This window comes from Ictalurus furcatus, chromosome 5 (genome assembly GCF_023375685.1).
Source record: "Ictalurus furcatus strain D&B chromosome 5, Billie_1.0, whole genome shotgun sequence".
NCBI classification, from domain to species: Eukaryota; Metazoa; Chordata; class Actinopteri; order Siluriformes; family Ictaluridae; genus Ictalurus; species Ictalurus furcatus.
Genome location: NC_071259.1, coordinates 2,566,569 through 2,586,748, shown reverse-complemented (window position 1 = coordinate 2,586,748; position 20,180 = coordinate 2,566,569). Strand labels below are relative to the sequence as shown.

General features: G+C 45.9%; 1 protein-coding gene across 15 annotated transcripts in view; it reads right to left on the bottom strand.

The window, feature by feature from the left end:
• Positions 1 to 2,416: 2,416 nt before the first annotated feature.
• The window catches only part of gpat2 (glycerol-3-phosphate acyltransferase 2, mitochondrial), a 146,223-nt gene continuing 128,459 nt past the window's right edge, over positions 2,417 to 20,180 (bottom strand). For 13 of the 15 annotated variants that reach the window (XM_053624154.1, XM_053624153.1, XM_053624159.1 and 10 more), the window contains 12 exons: positions 19,850 to 19,948; positions 16,994 to 17,076; positions 14,315 to 14,433; positions 11,479 to 11,549; positions 10,793 to 11,057; positions 9,593 to 9,732; positions 7,484 to 7,561; positions 6,671 to 6,796; positions 5,785 to 5,905; positions 5,497 to 5,565; positions 4,903 to 4,958; positions 2,417 to 3,076 (listed from right to left, as the gene is read on the bottom strand). In XM_053624154.1, coding sequence (XP_053480129.1) covers positions 2,960 to 3,076; positions 4,903 to 4,958; positions 5,497 to 5,565; positions 5,785 to 5,905; positions 6,671 to 6,796; positions 7,484 to 7,561; positions 9,593 to 9,732; positions 10,793 to 11,057; positions 11,479 to 11,549; positions 14,315 to 14,433; positions 16,994 to 17,076; positions 19,850 to 19,948 — 1,344 coding nt within the window. In that variant the 3' untranslated portion in view covers positions 2,417 to 2,959. The remainder of the gene's footprint in view (positions 3,077 to 4,902; positions 4,959 to 5,496; positions 5,566 to 5,784; positions 5,906 to 6,670; positions 6,797 to 7,483; positions 7,562 to 9,592; positions 9,733 to 10,792; positions 11,058 to 11,478; positions 11,550 to 14,314; positions 14,434 to 16,993; positions 17,077 to 19,849; positions 19,949 to 20,180) is intronic. The other 2 variants (XM_053624162.1, XM_053624165.1) reach the window with 2 other exon arrangements.

Sequence of the window (20,180 nt, the reverse complement as noted above, 5' to 3'; positions counted from 1 at the left end):
AATGTTTCTACTTTTAAGCATTTATTTCTAGACCGACGTGACATTATCTGCCTTCTGAAAACAGGCTGGATAACCTTCGATAAGCCACGATTAATAAACTAAGGTGTAAACGGAGAACTAAAGATGGAACACAAGCTTACAGACCAGCCAAAACAATGCACAACCAACACCCACACACATGCGGATGACTCACAGCTCCGCCCCCAGATAGACCATTTTGCTCTTCTGAAATCCGCTCCGAAGCCTACGTAGTGCACCTTGAAGAGGAAACGCCCACGGCAACCGTTTATAGATCCATTCCAAACATGAAGTGGACACTTTTCCTTTCCAAGTTTCTTTGTGCTGTTAAAACCGCCATCGCAACTGGTGAGATTCTGTATAAACACCTGCGAAGTTCAAGTACGAAAACATCAACATAGCATTCTGTAGTAGCAAACTTAAACCTAGCGCTGTGTGTTCGGTGTGTGCGTTTGCAAGTAATGTGCGGTTTGTGCGTTTGTAAATTAAACGCATCTGATAACAAGCACGGGGGATTTTTCATTGCGGGCATCTGTGAGCTTACATGATTTGCAGTTCGGAAAGATGCGCTCGGCTGGCTTCACGTGTCTCGGAGGAAGCGCGTGTCCTCCTTCACCCTCCCTGGCTGGTGGCTGGTCGGTGGGACCTAATAAGAGAGAAAATGGCAGGGGAAAAGGATTACTTGTTCAAGACTCGGTGCGTTATTTTAGACCTCTACGGAAGGGGATCCTTCAGGGTTCTCTGTAAGCCTTCGTGGGGTGCAACCACGATCACTTCACAAAGCCTTCACAAAAGAGCTCGTGCTGTTCAGCTGGGAATTGTAGTTTTTAATAGTTCTGTTCACTGAAATCCGAAATGCACATAACGACCACGCTCTTAAAAGTACGGTGATACATAACGAATATTAGAAATGAATCAATTCTAATTAAGTCGCATCAAAATGCAGTGAGTGCTGATTATTTCAGTACACCCCCCCCGAATCAGTTTTAATTACATCACTAACATGACTAGTATTTGAAGTAAATTTTCTCCCCCCTGCTGTGTCTTGTGCGTAAAATCGCAAGCTTAATTATCGTTCAGATTTAGCCTTCACGTAATTCATGTAACTATTTGAGAGAGTAGTATTGCTTTGTAACGATCTGAGCCATGCCGAGTTACTGAAAAGAGACGTCTTGGAGTGTCAGATCGAGGGGATCGGGTCCATCCGAAACACAGTGGTGTGACTCCTGCACGGCTGGCTGACTTTTATCTGAGCTAGGTGGATGGAAAAAAAATGAATAAAGAATAAATCACTTCCACCGTTGAAATGCTTCAATGTCTAGATGTTTCTGAAATCCTAATCCGAGTCGTGTGCACTAGAAATGATTGGTCCACAGTGCAGGTGCTGTGATCTTCCAGGAGATGGAGCTCTGTTGATTATGTTCAGGGAGAAACACTACTGTATTAGTGGGTTGTCAATCCCCCCTGCCCCACCCACCCGTGTGAAATAAAACATTTTTTCCCCCCCAGAATTTTTCATTGTTCTTGTTTGTTGTTCATTTTAAATATCTTTCAAAACGGACTGCGTGATGAAATGCCTTTAGGGAGACTGCTTTAGTGTGGAAGACAATGGAAAGTCTAATAACCGTGACGCAGAACCTTCATTCCATGCAGAAAATATCTGTATGCTTTCCTAAAATGTTTTCCTATAGTTCCACTGCACCAGCGCATGGACCATAAAACATAACGTTTTCTTATCAGAGAAACTATTAAAATACTGAAATAGCATCGCGTAACTAAAATCAGAGAACTGACTGAACGTCCATTATTTCATCGAGACCACTCCGGATCTGCTCCGTCAGTTCACTGACCCGAGTTTTACGAGCCGGGGGGAGCGTAAACCTGCCAAGCAGGTGATCTATCGCGGTGCGAGACTGCGGCGCGCTCCGCGTTCAAAGCCCAACTGCTTCTTCTAAAAAGTGCTGCGCTTACTCCTCTCGGCTTTCCTGCCTGTTTAAGTATTCACCTCGTTTCTTCTCCTCCTCTGTTCATCTGCGAATCCCTCTCGACATTATCGATCGCCTTCTCCGTGAGTGCGCAGGAGGTCCCTGTGCAGTTCACCTGTGCGTGTGTGTGTGTCTCTTGAGATCTTACTCAGCACCTGGTGCACTACAGCGATCAGCCCTGTCCGTCAGCATCTCTCTCTCTCTCTCGCCGTGCCGCGTGCGTAAAGAGTCTGTCTATATACGTACGTGTATGAGGTGAAAGAAGGGGGTTATGGGATTGCTAGGGTGTCCCGAGAGGACTGGCGACATAAACAGCGGAGAATCAGGGGCTGACTGGAGGGTCACGAGCTCCGTCACTCATCGTTAACAGCGTCATGTATGAGAACGTGGAAAAAGAAAGATCCGGATTGAGCGACGGTGCAAAACAAAAACCTGTATTCCTTTCTTCAAATCAAACAAAGCAACAATTTTCAACTCAAAATCCTACTAATATTTTCACTCACAGCCTACTAGCAGCATCATATCGAATGACACGAACACACACAACACACAGCATGTAGCTCAGGGCTCAGGCTTCAGTTTTGCACTAGAGCTACGAGGCTCTAAACTGTCAGCAGTGTGGAAACTGAACGCTTAAATCGTCACACACGTGCCTGGTTTAGTAATCTATCTGTACAAATAAAGGATTAAATGCTCTAGGTGTCATGATGCTAAACTGCTAGAGATGAGCTTTACTTGTTAGCTACAGCACATCAGGCTCACTGCTTCAGTGCAAAACTGAAAACCACAACAAACATTTCCAAACTACATATTTATAAGTAAGAGAGAAACCGAATGCAGTTTTTAAAAGGTCCACGTTCAAGTCCACATCTTGCTCCAAGCGGATTACCAGAAACACCGATATTTTGTAACTAAACTAAACCTGGAGCGGTGCAGAGACGTGCGCTTCTCCTGCGTCAGCCCTTGAGGAACCGCGAGACGAACTGGAAGAGCTTGCGTTTGTTCTCGGCCTGGAGGAAAAGAGGACTGATCTCTAGGTACACCGCCTCGCTCTGCCGGTCCTCCGTCAGCACCTGGTACAAGAGAAACACGCTGTAACCCGGCCCGTACAGGATTTCAGAGGGTTTTTATATTGATGTATATATTCTTTTGGGGATTGTTGCGGCCAAAAATGCCACAAAGATTTTGCGGCGGCTTTTTTCAAATCGACGACGTTTTTCGCGCGCGACCGTTTTGCGCGCTCTTTCGCGGTGATTTTCGTTGGTAAGCGAGACCTCTTAGCGGTTACTCGTGTCGACGGACGTGAACCGGAGAGGAAATCTTGGCCGAGGTTTGCAGAAAATGGATGAAAATCTGCGGTCAGTTTGAAACGTTGCAAGCTGCTCCGAATGTTGCGGCGTCTGCTCGATTCTGCGTTCGTTTCTGAGATCGCAAAATGGAACCGTGGAAGGAGCTGTTCACAGGATAAACATATTTATGGCACACTTGTACGATATCCTGTGCGAAGTTTACTCGAAGACGTGTGAGGAAAGCTTTTCTGACATTGGGACAAAGTCCTCCATTTGGCAGAAACCCAACACCCTGAGGACAACATCCCCATCGTGAAGCATGGTGGTGGTAGCACTACAAACTGTGTACGTGTGTGTGGGGGGGGGCTGGGGGAGAGTGCGGGGATGTCGGAAAGTTGAAAGGGGGGTGAATACTTAGGAAATGCACTTAAATAATGAGGAAAACAGTCTGAAGAACACTCAGTCGTCAGTATACACAAAGAATTGAGTTTACATTTTTTGTAGGGCCCTCTGCACTGCGTTGGGGGGAACGCCGCGGTTCTGAGAAACCTCTGAGACAAAACGACGTCACGACACTGCAGTGATGCCTGCTCTGTTAGTCTGTTTTGCCTCAGACTTCTTTTGAACTGATCAAATGTTTTGTCTGCTTGTGGGTTGGAAGTCCGAGATATTTATATAATTAGATATTTATATAAACCTTCCACACACCCCCATATATATATATATATATGTATATGAAGACCACAATGGAAAAATGATCCGAGTCACAAAACCGTATTTTTGGAGTTTTGTTTGCATCCACGGCTGTTGATTGAGCATTGAAGAACGATCTCATAAATGTACCTGGATGATAGAAAGATCGGGGTCACGGAATTTTCCAATTTAATATAAAGCCACGCTATGGAAAAATGACCACAGTCCTGTCACATGACCGAGATCAGCCAATAGGCTTCGAGTGACGGCGGACGCCCAGCGGAGTGAATTTCATCGTTAACCTACTGTCAAATTTCCTCAACGCGTCTCGTTAGTACCTGCTCTAATATTAATATAATAATCATGAATAATATTCCAGCTGAGACTGATGCATCATGTATACTCTGGGAGTTTTCAGTATTTAAGTGATGTCGATGATGCTCCGTTGAATAAATTAGTACAAGTCCATGACTGCATTACTGCGAATAGCCACGAAGGAAAGATCCGAGTCCGCGCGGGCATTTTCTCATGCTTCGATGAACATGATGTGAACAAGGATGGCTGATAACTTTTGGTGTCTTCATAAAGACTATGAACAGGTCTAGAGAACATATCATCAAGATTGTCCCTGCTCTCAACTATTATGACATCAGAAATTCAAATTACGGAATTCAAGCACAATGTGACTCTGATCGTTTTATCACTGGTGCCTTCATATATATATATATATATATATATATATATACATACATACATACATACACACACACAGTGGCCCCATAAAGTATTTGGACAATTAATTGGATAAAAAATAAAGTTAAACAGAAAGACAGAGATGCAGAGAGAGAAACAGAGTGAGAGAGAAGAGGTGAATTTCACTTTGTCACATATATATATATATAAATATAAAAACTCACGCCACAATCAGTCAGGGTTCGCAGGGCCGTTCTCACCAGCTTTATCGAGGAGCTCTCTATGAGACACACACACACACACACACGGTTCAGCTTAAGAGGCGCATTATTTACAGTGAAAAGTTCATGTGAAGGTTTATTCAGAAATGTTATCACAAGCACTTCCTTTAGCCAAGTTTTCCTCTCACTGTCAATCTCTCAATGCTTCTTTGTGCTCGTCAGTCACTATATATGTGTGTGTGTGTGTGTGTGTGTGTGTGTGTGTGTGTGTTATGAAATGGAATTTGAAAGCACCAGCGAGTGGTGTTCTGTAGCGTCTGACAAACTTAAGTCTTAGTGCAGCTGATCAGTGTTGCTAAACAGCTTAAAGCAGCGATGCTAGTCCCCGAGCCAAACCGTTTCTCCATGCCAATTTTCATTTATAGAACCGTCCTGTAAAATGTCACCGAGTCAGCGGGGAGAGATAACCAGCCATATATAGCCTCAGCTTAATGTCTTGTTCTAACGGAACTAACTAGAGAAGAGCTCAATGTGTCGTGTGTGTGTGTGTGTGTGTGTGTGTGTGTGTGTGTGTGTGTGTGCGTGTGGGGGTCTGACCGTGGTGCACTTTGTCCAGCTGAGCTTTGTTTCTCAGGTGAGCGTGGAGTTGAGTCACACACGCCGTCTCTATACGACAAACACGACACAAAAACAACACAAAGCCGTTCACTCCGTCAGCGCAGACTCCGCCGTCTCGCTCTCCTCCACTACTAATTACACACGCGCAGTGAACTGGCGTAGAGGCAGGAGAGCATAAAGCCACTCATTTTCCTGTGGTGATACCCGTACGAGTTAGATTTACCTCATCTGTGCAAAATTAATGTGTGTGTGTGTGTGTGCAGTAACCTGTGAGGGGAAAGGGCAGCAGGTCCATGCTCTCTATAGCCCAGCAGAGCGCCCTCAGCTGGACACTCAGTAAACTACAGAGAAAGAACAACAGCTCGGGACACTGAGACGGCTGACCCAGCTATACACACACACACACACACACACACACACACACACACACACACACACACACACACACACACACGGAGACAGAGAAGGAGAACACAGTTTCAGCTTCAAACACCATAATTGTGAGAGTGTGTGTGTATCTTCGTGTTGTAACACAACGCCGCTATCTCTATCTGATATTTAACTCTACCGGAAGACACTGAAAAAAAGTTATAACACCCAAATAGCCATTTGCACAACATCACTTCACTCAACTCCGGATCTTATACAACTCCTCACCCTCACCAATCCTGCAGTTTACATGATGAGCACGTTAAACTGTTTTTGTGACCTCGGATGCGTGTAAGTCTATTGTATGAGACCTTTAAGACAAAATTAGGCACGTTTCAAAACCATAACAGGCGTGCTTTAACTAATTCAGAATGACCGGACGTGATGCGGACCAACCGAGAAGTGGAGGTTCGCTGACGGAGGTACAACCGAGAAGTGGTGCTGGGACACATAATGGGGATACAAACCAAAACACTAAGAACGCTCCTTCTAGTTGTACCGTGACGATGAACGTGGTTTTCGTCCTGTGAGCTCCACGTTTGCGTCCTTCAAGCTCGTGTCTACAAACTGAAAACCTCTTGCTCGCACAAGTTTTCGCTGCGTCCCAGAGCCTTATTCAAAACCAGATGCCCTCTGAACCTCTCAGGCAAGCTTCCTGATCGATCCGAATATTGTACGTGTAATCAGTTACATCCCTAGTATATATATGTGTGTGTGTGTGTACCTTGTATGAGCGTGTGTCCTGTTCCTCACACTCTGAGTCACTGCAGTGTTCAGGGTCATCTGAAGAAGTAAATGAGAAAACACCCTGCTTTTTCCAGAAATCACACAGGGGAGTATCCCGCTGCACCTACACACACACACACACACACACACACACACACAGTAACTCTATTGAAACACACCAAGGTTACATTAACATTAATCTTCTCCTATGTGTTAGAACCCTAAACGCTTCACTAGTTTTATTCCATCAGTAAAAACCAAAGTGCAGGAAAATCAGAGTGTGATACGTTTGTAAATGGAGGTGTTTCATTCTCGTTCCTCACACACACACACACACACACACACACACACACACACACACACACACACACACAGGGCTGAACACTGCTGCAGCGCAGACTAATCTGCAGTGTAAGCACTTTAGGAGCCAGTCTGCACTGTTTTTCTGTTCTGTTCTCCACCGTGTCCCTCCTGCTCTGCTCCATCCTCAGCACTGTTCTATTCACACCATCTGTTCACATTTTACACCAGTACAACTCTAACTTTTACTTTCCAATACACACACATCGAGGTGACGATTAATATGAACACCGTGGAGGCACATGCGCAAAAATCCCAGCACAAAGGCCCGCCCTTCGTTCTTATGCAGGGGGACACACACTTGTATCGCCACTCGGGCTCGGAGTGGACACGGAGTACAAACGAAGGGAAAAAAGCTTTATTTCAGCTGTATTTTAATCCAAGAACCTCTGAGAGATATGAGAGTGTGTGTGTGTGTGTGTGTGTGTGAGAGAGAGATATTAGATCTCACCTCCTCCATGACAAGAATCCCACAGCGCACCATGCTGTCCACTGCATCCAGAGCAAAACTGTTCGCCGTTTGGCATGGCTGAGAGAGAGAGAGAGAGAGAGAGAGAGAGTCACATAGATGGAGACAGAGATTGAGAGACAGACAGGTAGAGAGACGTGTGTGTGTGTGTGTATGTATGTATGTATGTATGTTTTATATATATATATATATAAAATCATACATGCACACACACAGCCAACCAGCAAGAGAGAGAAAGAGAGAAAGAGAATGAGAGAGCACGAGAGAAAGTGAGAGAGAGAGCACAAGAGAGAGAGAGAGAGAACAAGAGCGAGAGAGAGTGAGAGCAAGAATGCAAGAGAGAATGAGAGAGAGAGAGTGAGAGAGCAAAAGAGAAAGCGAGAGCACAAGAGAGAGAAAGAGAGAACGAGAGCGAGAACGCAAGAGAGAGAGAACGAGAGCGGGAACGCAAGAGGGAGAGAAAGAGAGCGAGAGAATTAGCTGAGGAACCGTGTGTGGAGTGGTTTGTTCTTGTTGACATTTCCTGCAGATGTTGATTTGTTGGCTGTAATTACACACACTGTTCTCCGGTGAACAGCTCTTCAGAGTAGATTTACAGGTACAGCTACACTCGCTCGCTGTAGCTCATCTGTTTGTATACGCAGCGCGTCACCCTCGGACTAACCCGTCCATCAGAGCACCACTGCTGAAGCGGTGGAACTGTTACAGAACTGTTTGGCATTGCTCGAACGAGAAAGATTCTTATTAACGAACAACTTTTAAATGGACAGAAAGACACACTCCCCTCCGAAACTACTGGAACGACGAGGCTAATTCTTTCTTTCTTTTTTTTTTTTTGCTGTAGACTGAAGACATTTGAGTTTGAGATCAAAAGATGAATATGAGAAGAGAGTTTCAGCTTTTATTCCCTGGTATTCACATGTAGATGTGATAACCGACATAGAACATGACACGTTTTCTATCACACCAGCCAATTTGGAGGCGAGCAAAAATACTGGAACATGCGACTGACAAGTGTTTCTTGTTATCCAGGTGTGTCCTGTTAGATTGAGTGTTTAAACAATAAATAGCACTGAACATCTGCTCTTGGTTTTGGTTTTGGCCTTCAGTTTCACCTGTGAAGACTGCATCTGTTGTTAAAAAGGATAAGCCGACATGAAGATCAGAGAGCTGTCTATGGGAGAAAAGCGAGTCATAATGAAGCTGGGAAAAGAGGGAAAACCAATCAGAGTCATTGTACAAACACTGGAGCATAGCCTCTACAACAATTTGGAATATCCTGAAAAAGAAAGAAACCCCTGGTGTACTGAGCAGCAGACACCGAATGGATCGGCCAAGGAAAACAGCAGCAGCTGATGACAGAAACATTGTGAGAGCTGTGAAGAAGCCCAACAAAACAACAGTTAGTGACATCATCAACAGCCTCCACAGGGTAGGGGTGAAGGTCTCACGAAGACTCTGAGAGCAGAAACACAGAGGCCATATACCACTTGATGCAGTTACTGCAGGCAAGGGATATGCATCAAATATTAAGTGTTATTTACTTTAACTTACTTCAAGACTTATCTGTTCCTATACTTTTGCTCACCTAAAAATTGGGTGGTCTGACACAAAAGGTTCTACATTTGATGTTGTTGAATACATCTAGATGTAGGTACCGGGAAATAAAAGCTGAACTTTCGTCTCATATCCATCGTTTGATCTCAAACCCAAATGTTTCTGGTGTATAGCACAAACAAATGAATCGGCTGTTCCAATAGTTTCGGAAGGAACGCTAGATAAGCAGTTTAAAACAGCATTAAGTACACCGTGGGCCGTTTAAACTTTACAGCCTTGAAAATCATCAAAAAAGGGGACTGTATATGAGGAAAAGCACCTGATAGCCATTGTGAAATCTGTAAAGTGATGCTTTGGGCCTGACTAATATTATCTGTAGTGGAGCCGATACGTTTGCAGGAAATAAAGCACTCCTTAAGAAAAATACTGTTTTATACAGAATCCCCATATGTTTAAGATCATGACACGATTTAATAAGTGGTGTGCATTTGCACGATGGGTGCCAATATTTTTGGAGCTCCCGGTCTGACTCACCGGTATATACCCAGCTGGCAGTAGGTGTGTAAGCTGTAGGCTTTTTTCAGTCAGCTCCTCTTGACCAAGTGCAACATCAAACTCCATCTCTCTTCCTCCACATCCTGCCACCTCACACAGCAAGGCAGAGACCGCACAGGCTGCACGCGCACACACACACACACACACACACACACACTTCTGATTATTACTACTTACATTATCAAATATGACTCCTTTACCACTGTTCATCCCTCATTCCCAGTGAAGGGGGTGTGGCTTATGAGTCAGTCCCAGTGAAGGAGGCGTGGCCTCTGTTGCAGTCATAGTGAAGGAGGCGTGGTCTCTGTATTTCGGTCATAGTGAAAGAGGCGTGGCCTTTGTTGCAGTCATAGTGAAGGAGGCACGGCCTGTGTCTTAGTCATAGTGAAGGAGGCACGGCCTTTGTTGCAGTCATAGTGAAAGAGGCGTGGTCTCTGTGTCTCAGTCATACTGAAGGAGGCGTGGCCTCTGTGTCTCAGTCATAGTGAAGGAGGCGTGACCTTTGTTGCAGTCATAGTGAAGGAGGCATGGCCTCTGTCTCAATCATAGTGAAGGAGGCGTGGCCTCTGTGTCTCAGTCATAGTGAAGGAGGCGTGGTCTCTGTGTCTCAGTCATAGTGAAGGAGGCATGGCCTCTGTCTCAATCATAGTGAAGGAGGCGTGGCCTCTGTGTCTCAGTCATAGTGAAGGAGGCGTGGTCTCTGTGTCTCAGTCATAGTGAAGGAGGCGTGACCTTTGTTGCAGTCATAGTGAAGGAGGCGTGATCTCTGTGTCTCAGTCATAGTGAAGGAGGCGTGGCCTCTGTGTCTCAGTCATAGTGAAGGAGGCGTGATCTCTGTGTCTCAGTCATAGTGAAGGAGGCGTGATCTCTGTGTCTCAGTCATAGTGAAGGAGGCGTGATCTTTGTGTCTCAGTCATAGTGAAGGAGGCATGGCCTCTGTCTCAATCATAGTGAAGGAGGCGTGGCCTCTGTGTCTCAGTCATAGTGAAGGAGGCGTGGTCTCTGTCTCAGTCATAGTGAAGGAGGCGTGGTCTCTGTGTCTCAGTCATAGTGAAGGAGGTGGCAAAAATAAAATATTTTGAAAAAAATATTCCAACACACACACACACACACACACACACACACACACACACACACACACACAGCCTATAGTATGATGTACATGTTTATTAAACCGACCTCCCACAGCCTCTGTGATGAAGACGTGTGTGAGTTGCTGGCTGTGCCGGCCAAGTGTGAGCAGTGTGTGTGGGTCGGGCCGAGCTATCACCACCAGCTCTCCTAAAGCGGGCACTGTAGCAATCAGCAGGTGGGGACGCAGCACACAGAGAGCGTGGTACACCACACTGAGCAGAGTGCCTCCAAAACCAGCATCATAGCGCCTGATCAACAGCTCCTCCAACAGCCAACAAAAATCTCTACACAACACAGACATACGCACCCCCTGACACACACACACACAGAGAAATAGAGGAAAGGAAGGATGGGAGAGAGAGAGAGAGAGAGAGAGAGAGAGAGAGAGAGAGAGAGAGAAACAAAGAGAGTAAATATGAACAGTGGATAAATTAAACCACAAGGAGAAGTGTGTGTTATCTGACTATCCATCACGTGTTATTGTACATCTTTACCTTTGATATCTCCTAAATCCCATTTGTATCATATTTGTTTATCCACACTGTGCGTGTGTGCGCGAGTGTGTGTTTGCATGCGTGCGTGCGTGTGTGCGCGTGTGTAAGCGTTCTGGGCTTTAAACAGATCAATAAATGCATCATTTAAGACGCAACACAATGAGGCATGTGGGGCGTTAAGAGATCCATAAAAACAGAGTCAGTGTGATATAAATGTGTTCAGCTGTGTTTCCTCACCCTGCGGTGTTTATGGAGGAGCAAACAGGACATGACACCGGTAGACATCACGGCCATGCTGCTGGTCACCGCTGAGAGGCAATTTAAAAACAACAACAACAACAACAACACACAAATAACACATCTGCCATGCGCTCTTATTAACATTCAAATAAAATCCTACAGTGAAAAACGTGTTGTTTTTTGGTAATCCTTTGTGAATTTAGAACAGCGGATTTATCTCGGCACTTCTGTATAAAACCGAACGAAGGAGGAGTTACGCACGAGCTCACTGAGTGATGTCACTAAACAACCTCCGCAGCTTCGGACCAATTACGTCCAACTCACGAATTACTGAAGACTGACACGATAACCGGAAACGTTTATGAAATAGCCGAGAATCTGTCAAAGTAAAATTCAAACAGATCAGTAAAATGAGAACGTATATAGGTAAGCAAAGCAATTAAGTAAGTCAATAAAGTAAGTAAGCCTGCAAGTAAATAATAAAAAAAAAATGTATACGAGCAAAAATTATGTACGCAAATAAAGTACGTACATAAACTAAATAACAACAAAAACAAACAAAAATTTCAGTAAGCAAGCAAGTAAGTAAATAAATACGGTGCCTTGTGAAAGAATTCAGACCCCCTCATTTCTCCCACACTCGCAGCCGTATGCTACAATGCTTTAAATGATGTTTATTTTCACATCAGTCTACGCGCCATACCTCATAATAATGACGCAAAAAACAGATTTGCAAATTTATTAAAAAGTAAATTCTGCAATATCACATTGAGAAGTACTCAGACCCTTAACTCAGCGCGTAGTTGAAGCACCTTCGGCAGTGATTACAGCCTCGAGTCTTTCTGGGTTTGCACACCTGGACGTGGGGATGTTCTGCCATTCTTCTCTGCAGATCCTCTCGATCTCGGTCAGGTTGGATGGGGACCGTCGGTGGACAGCCATTTTCAGGTCTCTCCAGAGATGTTCGATTGGGTTCAAGTCCGGGTTCTGGCTGGGCCGCTCAAGGACATCCACAGAGTCACTCTTGCATTGTCCTAGCTTTGTGCTTAGGGTCATCGTCCTGTTGGAAGGTGAACCTTCGGCCCGGTCTGAGGTCCTGAGCGTTATGGACCAATTTTCATTATGGATATCTTTGCATTTTGCTGCGTTCAGCTTACCTTCTAACCCTGACCGGTGCCCCACTGCCTGCCGCTGAAAAACACCCCCACAGAACCACCACCACCACCACCACGCATCACCGTTGGGATGGTATTATGCAGGTGATTACGCAGTGCCTGGTTTCCTCTACATATGATGCTTGGAACTGAGGTTCATCAGACCAGAGAATGTTGTTTCTCACCATCTGACAGTCCTTTAGGTGTTTGTTTGTTTTTTGTGTGTGTGTGTGTGTGTGCAAATTCCAAGCAAGCTTTTGTGTCTTGCACTGAGGAAAGGCCTCTATCTGGCCACTCTGCCATAAAGCCCAGATCCGTGGAGTGTCGCAGTGATGGTTGTCCTTCTGCAAGTTTCTCCCATCTCCACACATGATCTCTCGAGCTCAACCAGAGTGACCATCAGGTTCTCGGCCATCTCTCTTACCAAGGCCCTTCTCCCCTGATTGCTCAGTTTGGCCGGGCATCCGGCACTAAGAAGAGACCTGGTTGTTCCAAACCTCTTCCATTTAATAATTATGGAGGCCACTGTGCTCCTGGGAACCTTCAACGCAGCAGAAATCTTTCTGTAGCCTTCTGTGCCTCGACACAGTCCTGTCTCCGAGCTCTGCGGGCAGATCCTTTGACCTCACGGCTTGGTTTTTGTCTGATACGCATTTTCAGCTGTTAGACCTTATATATACATACACAAGAGTGTGCCTTTCCAAATCACGCCCAACCAATAGAATCTGTCACAGGTCGACTCCAATCAAAGTGTAGAAACATCTCAGAGATGATCCAGAGAAATGGCATGCACCCGAGCGTCGTAGCAACTCAATACGTATGCAATGTGATATTTCAGTTTTTTCTTTTTTAATAAATGAATAAAGCTGAATAAAATGAATGAATAAAGTTATAAAAAATCTGGTTAATGCTTTGTCAATATGGGGTATAGAGTGATATGGAAAAGAAAAAGAAAAGCATTTCAGCATTAGACTGCTACATACCAAAATGTGAAAAAAAGGGGGTCTGAAGGGGTCCGAATACTTTTGCAAAGCACTGTAAATAAAAAGAAGGTATACCTGTATATACACAAAAAGTAAATAACGTACGTACGTAAAGAAAGAAAGAGAAAAATGAAGTAAGAAAAAAATGAAATAAAAGTATGAAAGTATGTAAATAATTAAGTAAATAAACAAATGGCTAAACAAAAATGAGAAACACTGTTTCTCTGACATGACCGAACCAAAACTGGACAAGAATGAATCTGGTTGTTCGTTTCTCTCGACAGCGGTCAGGAGGAGACGTGTGACGGTGGGAGAATATTCCGAATTAACGTCTGGTACACGCCTGGTTTGAAATATCACACGGAGCGGTACGGAAATCAAGGGCTAAAGCCTCACCAAGTACAAAGTGCAGCTGCACGGCACAATCCACAGGCTTATCAAGGGTTTATCCGTGGACGACAAACTGTGGCATCACGGCCGTGGCCTGTTCAGACACAGAAATGTCTGCTAGATGATGTCACATTCCAGCTTTTTTAATAATGTTTCTACTACGATTGAGCAAATTACTAAAGTTTTCTTAGAGTTAGATTATGATGCAGCATAGCATTAATTAGCGACATTAATAATTATGTCGATGGACGGTCCTCACAAGGACAGTAGAACAACCGTGTGTGTGTGTGTGTGTGTGAGACTCACAATGCATCAGGTGCAGTGTCAAAGCGGCGCTCAGCTGCCTCTCACTGTGGGACAGTTCAGGCAGAAAAGTCGGTGGAAGGAGCCAGGAAACATCTTTTTGCCCAAATGTGGTGTGCTTCCTGTGAGACACGAAGGAAACAAAGACCTTTCTAACGCAGTAATGACCCACCATAACAGCTGACACGTACAGGGCTGGGCAACGTGATGAGACAGTAAGAACGCAGCTAAATGTACTTTTTTAGTCTCAAAGAAATATTTCAGACTATACATCCATCCACTTTCTACACCTCTTATTCTCTCTATATAAATATATATAGCAGACAGGGAAAAGATATAACTAATGTAGCCGATTTTACAACTAAAAACACTGCTAACCTAGCTAACGTACACAGATAATGATGTATTTCCTAATAAGAAACCCTGGATCACCAAGGACCTGAAGGAACTACTGACCAGAAAGAAGCAGGCTTTCAGGAAGAAGGACAGGGGACATGTGAGGAGGGTGCAGAAGGAGTCGAAGGCAGATCACCGGCATCAAGGCAAAACCACAACCTGTTTGGGGTGGGGGGGATAATCTAGAACGCGCCAGTGAGCTGAATTTGTTCTTCAATAGGTCTAGCACGAGGCCCTCTCACATTACCCTTCTGCACCACCACTCTTCTTCCCAATTCTTCCCTGCTCATCTCACAATCATTCACCCCACCCATCACACACACAGCCTCCTTCAGAGTACTCACATCTCTTCCTACCCCCTTCACCCCCCTGCGTGGGCGCCTCCAGAACCTCTGGTGCTGTTCCTTCTAAGACCTCAAGTCTTTTCTGGACTCCCTCGAGTTTGCTTACAAGCCAACAGGTATGTGTCCATGATGCGGTCATACATCTACTTCAAAAGGGCCCCACTCTCTCTCTCTCTCTCTCACACACACACACACACACACACACACGTGCATATTTATTCTTATTTGTTTCATTTATAATGTTAAATCACTTTTCGTACACTTCTAACTCTCTGTGCTGATGTAATAGGTGGATTTCCCTCTGGACATTTTCTCTTAGGGGTGTACTCACTTTCGTTGCCAGCGGTTTAGACATTAATGGCTGTGTGTTGAGTTATTTTGAGGGGACGGCGAATTTACAGTGTTACACAAGCTGTACACTCAATACTTTACATTGTAGCAAAGTGTCATTCCTTCAGTGCTGTCACATGAAAAGGTATCATCAAATATTTACAAAAATGTGAGGGGTGTACTCACTTTTGTGAGATACTGTATGTGTGTGTGTATATATATATATATTCTTTTTTCTCTCTCTTTTCTAATAGTAGTGGCAGATAGTGTGATATACAGAAAAGCTGTGATATTTGATTGGTTATCACCGTGTGAACTGATCACACTGTTCCAACTATAATTCACACCCAAGCTGAAACTGATCATCTCAGAGGGTCATCTGTGTTTCGCCCTCAAACTCTGTTTAAGAATGATGCATTGTCGATGTGTGTTTAAATAGAAAAGCCTGAGGTCCTCAGACACACTCTGAAAGCTCAGGAGTTTTTCTCTTTCTCACACACACACACACGCAGACACACACACGCAGACACACACAGCTCCAGGGCCTGAGAGGGGCAGGGACGGAGGTGCTGTGGGGGGACCGTGACCTTTCTCCGTGACATTCCGCCTGAAAGCCGAGTTCTAAAGCTGACTGACAGCTTCAGCTGCGGGAAAAGATCGAGCTCGCAAAAGAGCCACACACACACACACACACACACATATATATTAGTGTGCAGAAATGAGGTGTGTGTGTGAGGCTCGATCTTTTCCCGCAGCTGAAGCTGTATGACAGACAGCCAGAGAGAGAGAGAGAGAGAGAGAGAGAGAGAGAGAGAGAGAGGGAGAGAAAAGTGCATGACAGGCACAGAGTCAGTCAGAGACAATGTTGTGTGTGTAAATGGAGCGAATCATTTTTAATAGCATTTTGGAGAGAAACAGAGACGGAGAGATGAGATGAGATGTGGTGAGCGATGACTGAAAAGAAATTTAGCTGTCAAACAGAAAAGACAAAAAAAAAAGAAAGAGAAGGAGGGATGGGACAAAATGAAGACATAAATTGACTGAAACTGGAAAAGACGAGGGAGAGAGACAAGAGAGTAATGAGAGAAAGAGAGAGTGTGAGAGAGAGAGGAGGAAAAATCATGAAAAAGAGAGGAAGATGGGTGAAGTGTGAGGCAAAAATGGAGAGGAAAAAAAGAGAGAAAGTACAGGAGAAAAAGATGGAGGGCATGATGGAGTGAGATCGGAGAGGTGGGACAGGAGGACAGACAGTGTGGGAGTGAGTGAGTGAGAGAGAGAGAGAGCGAGAGAGAGTGAGATGTGAGAAGCATGAATAGACAAAGAGATAAGAGGAGAGAGACAGGGAGAAAAGAAGGAAGAAGGGAGAGAATGAGAATAGCGAGAGCCAGATGAAAAGAGAGGGTAGAGAGACTTTAGAGAAATAGAGTCATAAATCAAAAGTAAGAGAAAGTAACACACAGAGAGAGGGAAGGAAAGACACGGGTTAATGAAGCAGACAGGGAAAGGAAAGAGGAAGAGGAAAAGACTGTCAACAGGAGACAAAAAAAAAGATGAAGAGATGAAGTCAAGAGTCGTGACTTCAGAGGGACGGACTGAGAGAAAGAGGGCGAACCTGTTGTGAAGGACAGTTGGCAGCAGGAGGTCCTGTAGGGGGCATCGTCCGTCCACACGCCATTTCCCACTGTCACACATCTCCTATGGGGGGGAGAAGGGGGGAACAGAGAGGGTGAAGAGAGAGGGGGGGGGGAGAGATGGGGAGGGAAAGAGAGAGAGGGAGATAAGGGGGGAACAGAGAGAGTGGAGAGGGGGGAGAGAGACGGGGAGGGAAAGAGAGAGAGAGATAAGGGGGGAACAGAGAGGAGGGGGAGGGGGGAGAGAGACGGGGAGGGAAAGAGAGAGAGAGATAAGGGGGGAACAGAGAGGGGGGGAGGGGGGAGAGAGGTGGGGAGGGAAAGAGAGAGAGAGATAAGGGGGGAACGGAGGGGGGGAGAGGGGGGGACAGAGAGAGGAAGGGAAAGAGAAAGAGAAGGGGGAACAGAGAGGGGGAAGAGAGAGAGAGAGGAGGGGGAGAGAGACAGGGAGGGAAAGAAAGATGGGGGGAACAGAGAGGGGGAAGAGAGAAGGGACGGGGGGCCGGGGGACAGATGGGGGGGAGAGGGGGCAGAGAGGCGGTGGAGAGGGGGGCGGCAGAGAGAGAGAGAGAGAGAGAGAGAGAGAGAGAGAGAGAGAGACTGGTATCAGTGTACAGTCAGCACCTTTCAGAAGAAAATGACCACTAATCACGACTTCTCTCACTACTAAAAACATCTTCAATAATACGAGTCCGATCTACCCAGGCGTCCCTGCCTTCTCAACAACAACCGCCTCTCTCCGGAGGTGTGAAGAGGAAAGCGTGATGCCTTCTAGGCCAAACAAAGGACTTCGTGGCCCATAAAGATGCCAATAGTCTGAGAGTAGCTTATATAATTAAAAATTCATCCGGACATCTGGAGAGCCGGCCGGTCCAACAACTTCCCATCAGAACCTTCAAGAACAAAGCAATCGACTGACAACAGACAAACGTTCTTCAGCAGAGGAGCGCGACCTCGGCGGCCCAGCCATCTCACACCCTGACCACGGAAAAAAGCTCAAATCCAAACTAATCAGAGAATCTCTAGAAACTCTCAGAGCACACTTCAAAGCACTCAGCAACCGAGTCAATAGATTCCAAAACAATTCAAGGCTAACAAAACTGATGTGAACTCTGCAGCAGAACAAAAAGGTACCGGAGCGTCCGGGCCCTCATGGCCAGACTGTGTAACGGCTTCTTCCCCCAAGCCATCAGACTCCTCAGTACTCAGAGTCTGGACTGACACACACACACACACACACACACACACACACACACTGAACTGTAGTAGTACTGTCCTGTAATTTTGCAGCTATCCACATGATCATCTCACACAGCTCAGAGCAGAACGTCCGGGTTGTCATCTAAATAATTCTGCATTAAAACATTAAGAAATCTGTAACATTAAAACCACTGACGGGTGAAGCGAGTAACGTTTGATTATCTCGTTACAGCGGCACCGGTCAAGGCGTGGGATTTATTCATCAGGCAGCAAGTGAGCAGTCGGGTCTCGAAGTTGACGTGCTGGAAGCAGGGAAAATGGGTACGTTTGAGGATCCGAGCGACTCTGACAAGGGATAAATTGTGATGGCTGGACGACCGGGTCAGAGCTTCTCCGAAACGTCAGATCTTGTGGGGTGTTCCTGATATACAGTGGGTAGTACCTATCTAAAGTGGTCCAAGGAAGGAGAACCGGTGAACTTTCGACAGGGTCACGGGCGCCCAAGGCTCATCGGAGTCCCTCACTGGTGCGAAGGTTAGCCCGTCTGGTCCGAGCCAACGGAAGATCTACTGTAGCACAAATAGCTGGAAAGGTTAACGCTGGCTCTGATGGAAAGATGTCAGAACACACAGTGCATCACAGCTTCACATCACAGGAGCGTAGACCGGTCAGAGTGTCCATGCTGACCCCGTCCACCGCCAAAAGCACCTACAGTCAAACCTACCAATGGACCATGGAGCACTGGAAGAAGGTGGCCGGGTCTGATGAATCACGCTTACTTTTACATCATGTGGACGACCGAGTGTGTGTGTGTGCGCGTGTGTGTGGATTACCTGGAGAAGATATGGCACTATGGGAAGAAGGCGAGCCGGTGGAGGAAGTGTGACGGTCTGGGTGATGTTCTGCTGGGAAACCTTGTGTCCTGGCATTCATGTGGATGTTACGTTAGCACGTACCACCTACCTAAACACTGCTGCAGACCAAATACACCTCTTCATGGCAACGGCGTCCCCTTAATGCGGTGGCCTCTTGCAGCAGGAGAATGCGTCAGGAACGGTTTGAGGAACATGAAGAGTTCAAGGTGTTGACTCGGCCTCCAAATTCCCCAGATCTCAATCCGATCGAGCGTCTGTGGGATGTGCTGGACAAACAAGTCCGATCCATGGAGGCCCCGCCTCACATCTTACAGGACGTAAAGGATCTGCAGCTAGCATCTTGGTGCCTGATACCACAGCACACCTTCAGAGGTCTCGTGGAGTCCAGGCCTCGACGGGTCCGAGCTGTTTCAGCAGCGCAAGGAGGACCTACACAATATTATGCAGGAGGTATTAATGTTCTGGCTGACCAGTGAGTGTGTGTGTGTCTGAGAGACAGAGGGACTGAGAAAGAGAGAGAAAGAGAAGGGGGAGGGAAAAAAGAGATAGACCGAGAGAAGAAAAACTTTTTTTTTTTTTTAAAATCCCAGTAGTCTCCTGCACACTTCGCACCCGGACCTAACAGTTTACATGTGAAAGTGTGTACACATACGTGCCTGTGTGAGGGAGCGAGTGAACGCGCGTGCGTGCGTGCGTGTGTGTGTGTGCGCACACGAGAGAGATTATGTGGTGTGTGTGTGTGTGTTTCTGTGTGAGTCATACCTTCAGAGAGAAAGCCTGAGCGAAATGGATCCTCACACCTCCTCTTTCATCAGCACTCAGAAGGGAAAGCACAAACCGCAGTACAGACAGCACGCCAGGCTGTGCACGAGTGCGCGCGCGCACACACACACACACACACACACACACACACACACACACACACACACACACACACAGAGGGGGCAGATTATTCAGTCTGAGCTCAGAGAAAACAATTCTTCACAAGGCTCTAATGGTGAGCAGCCATTAGTGGAGAAATTAGTGAGTGTAATCATCATAATAACTGACATTGACTGTATTAGCCAGGAACATTAGGACAGTTTGAGGCTCT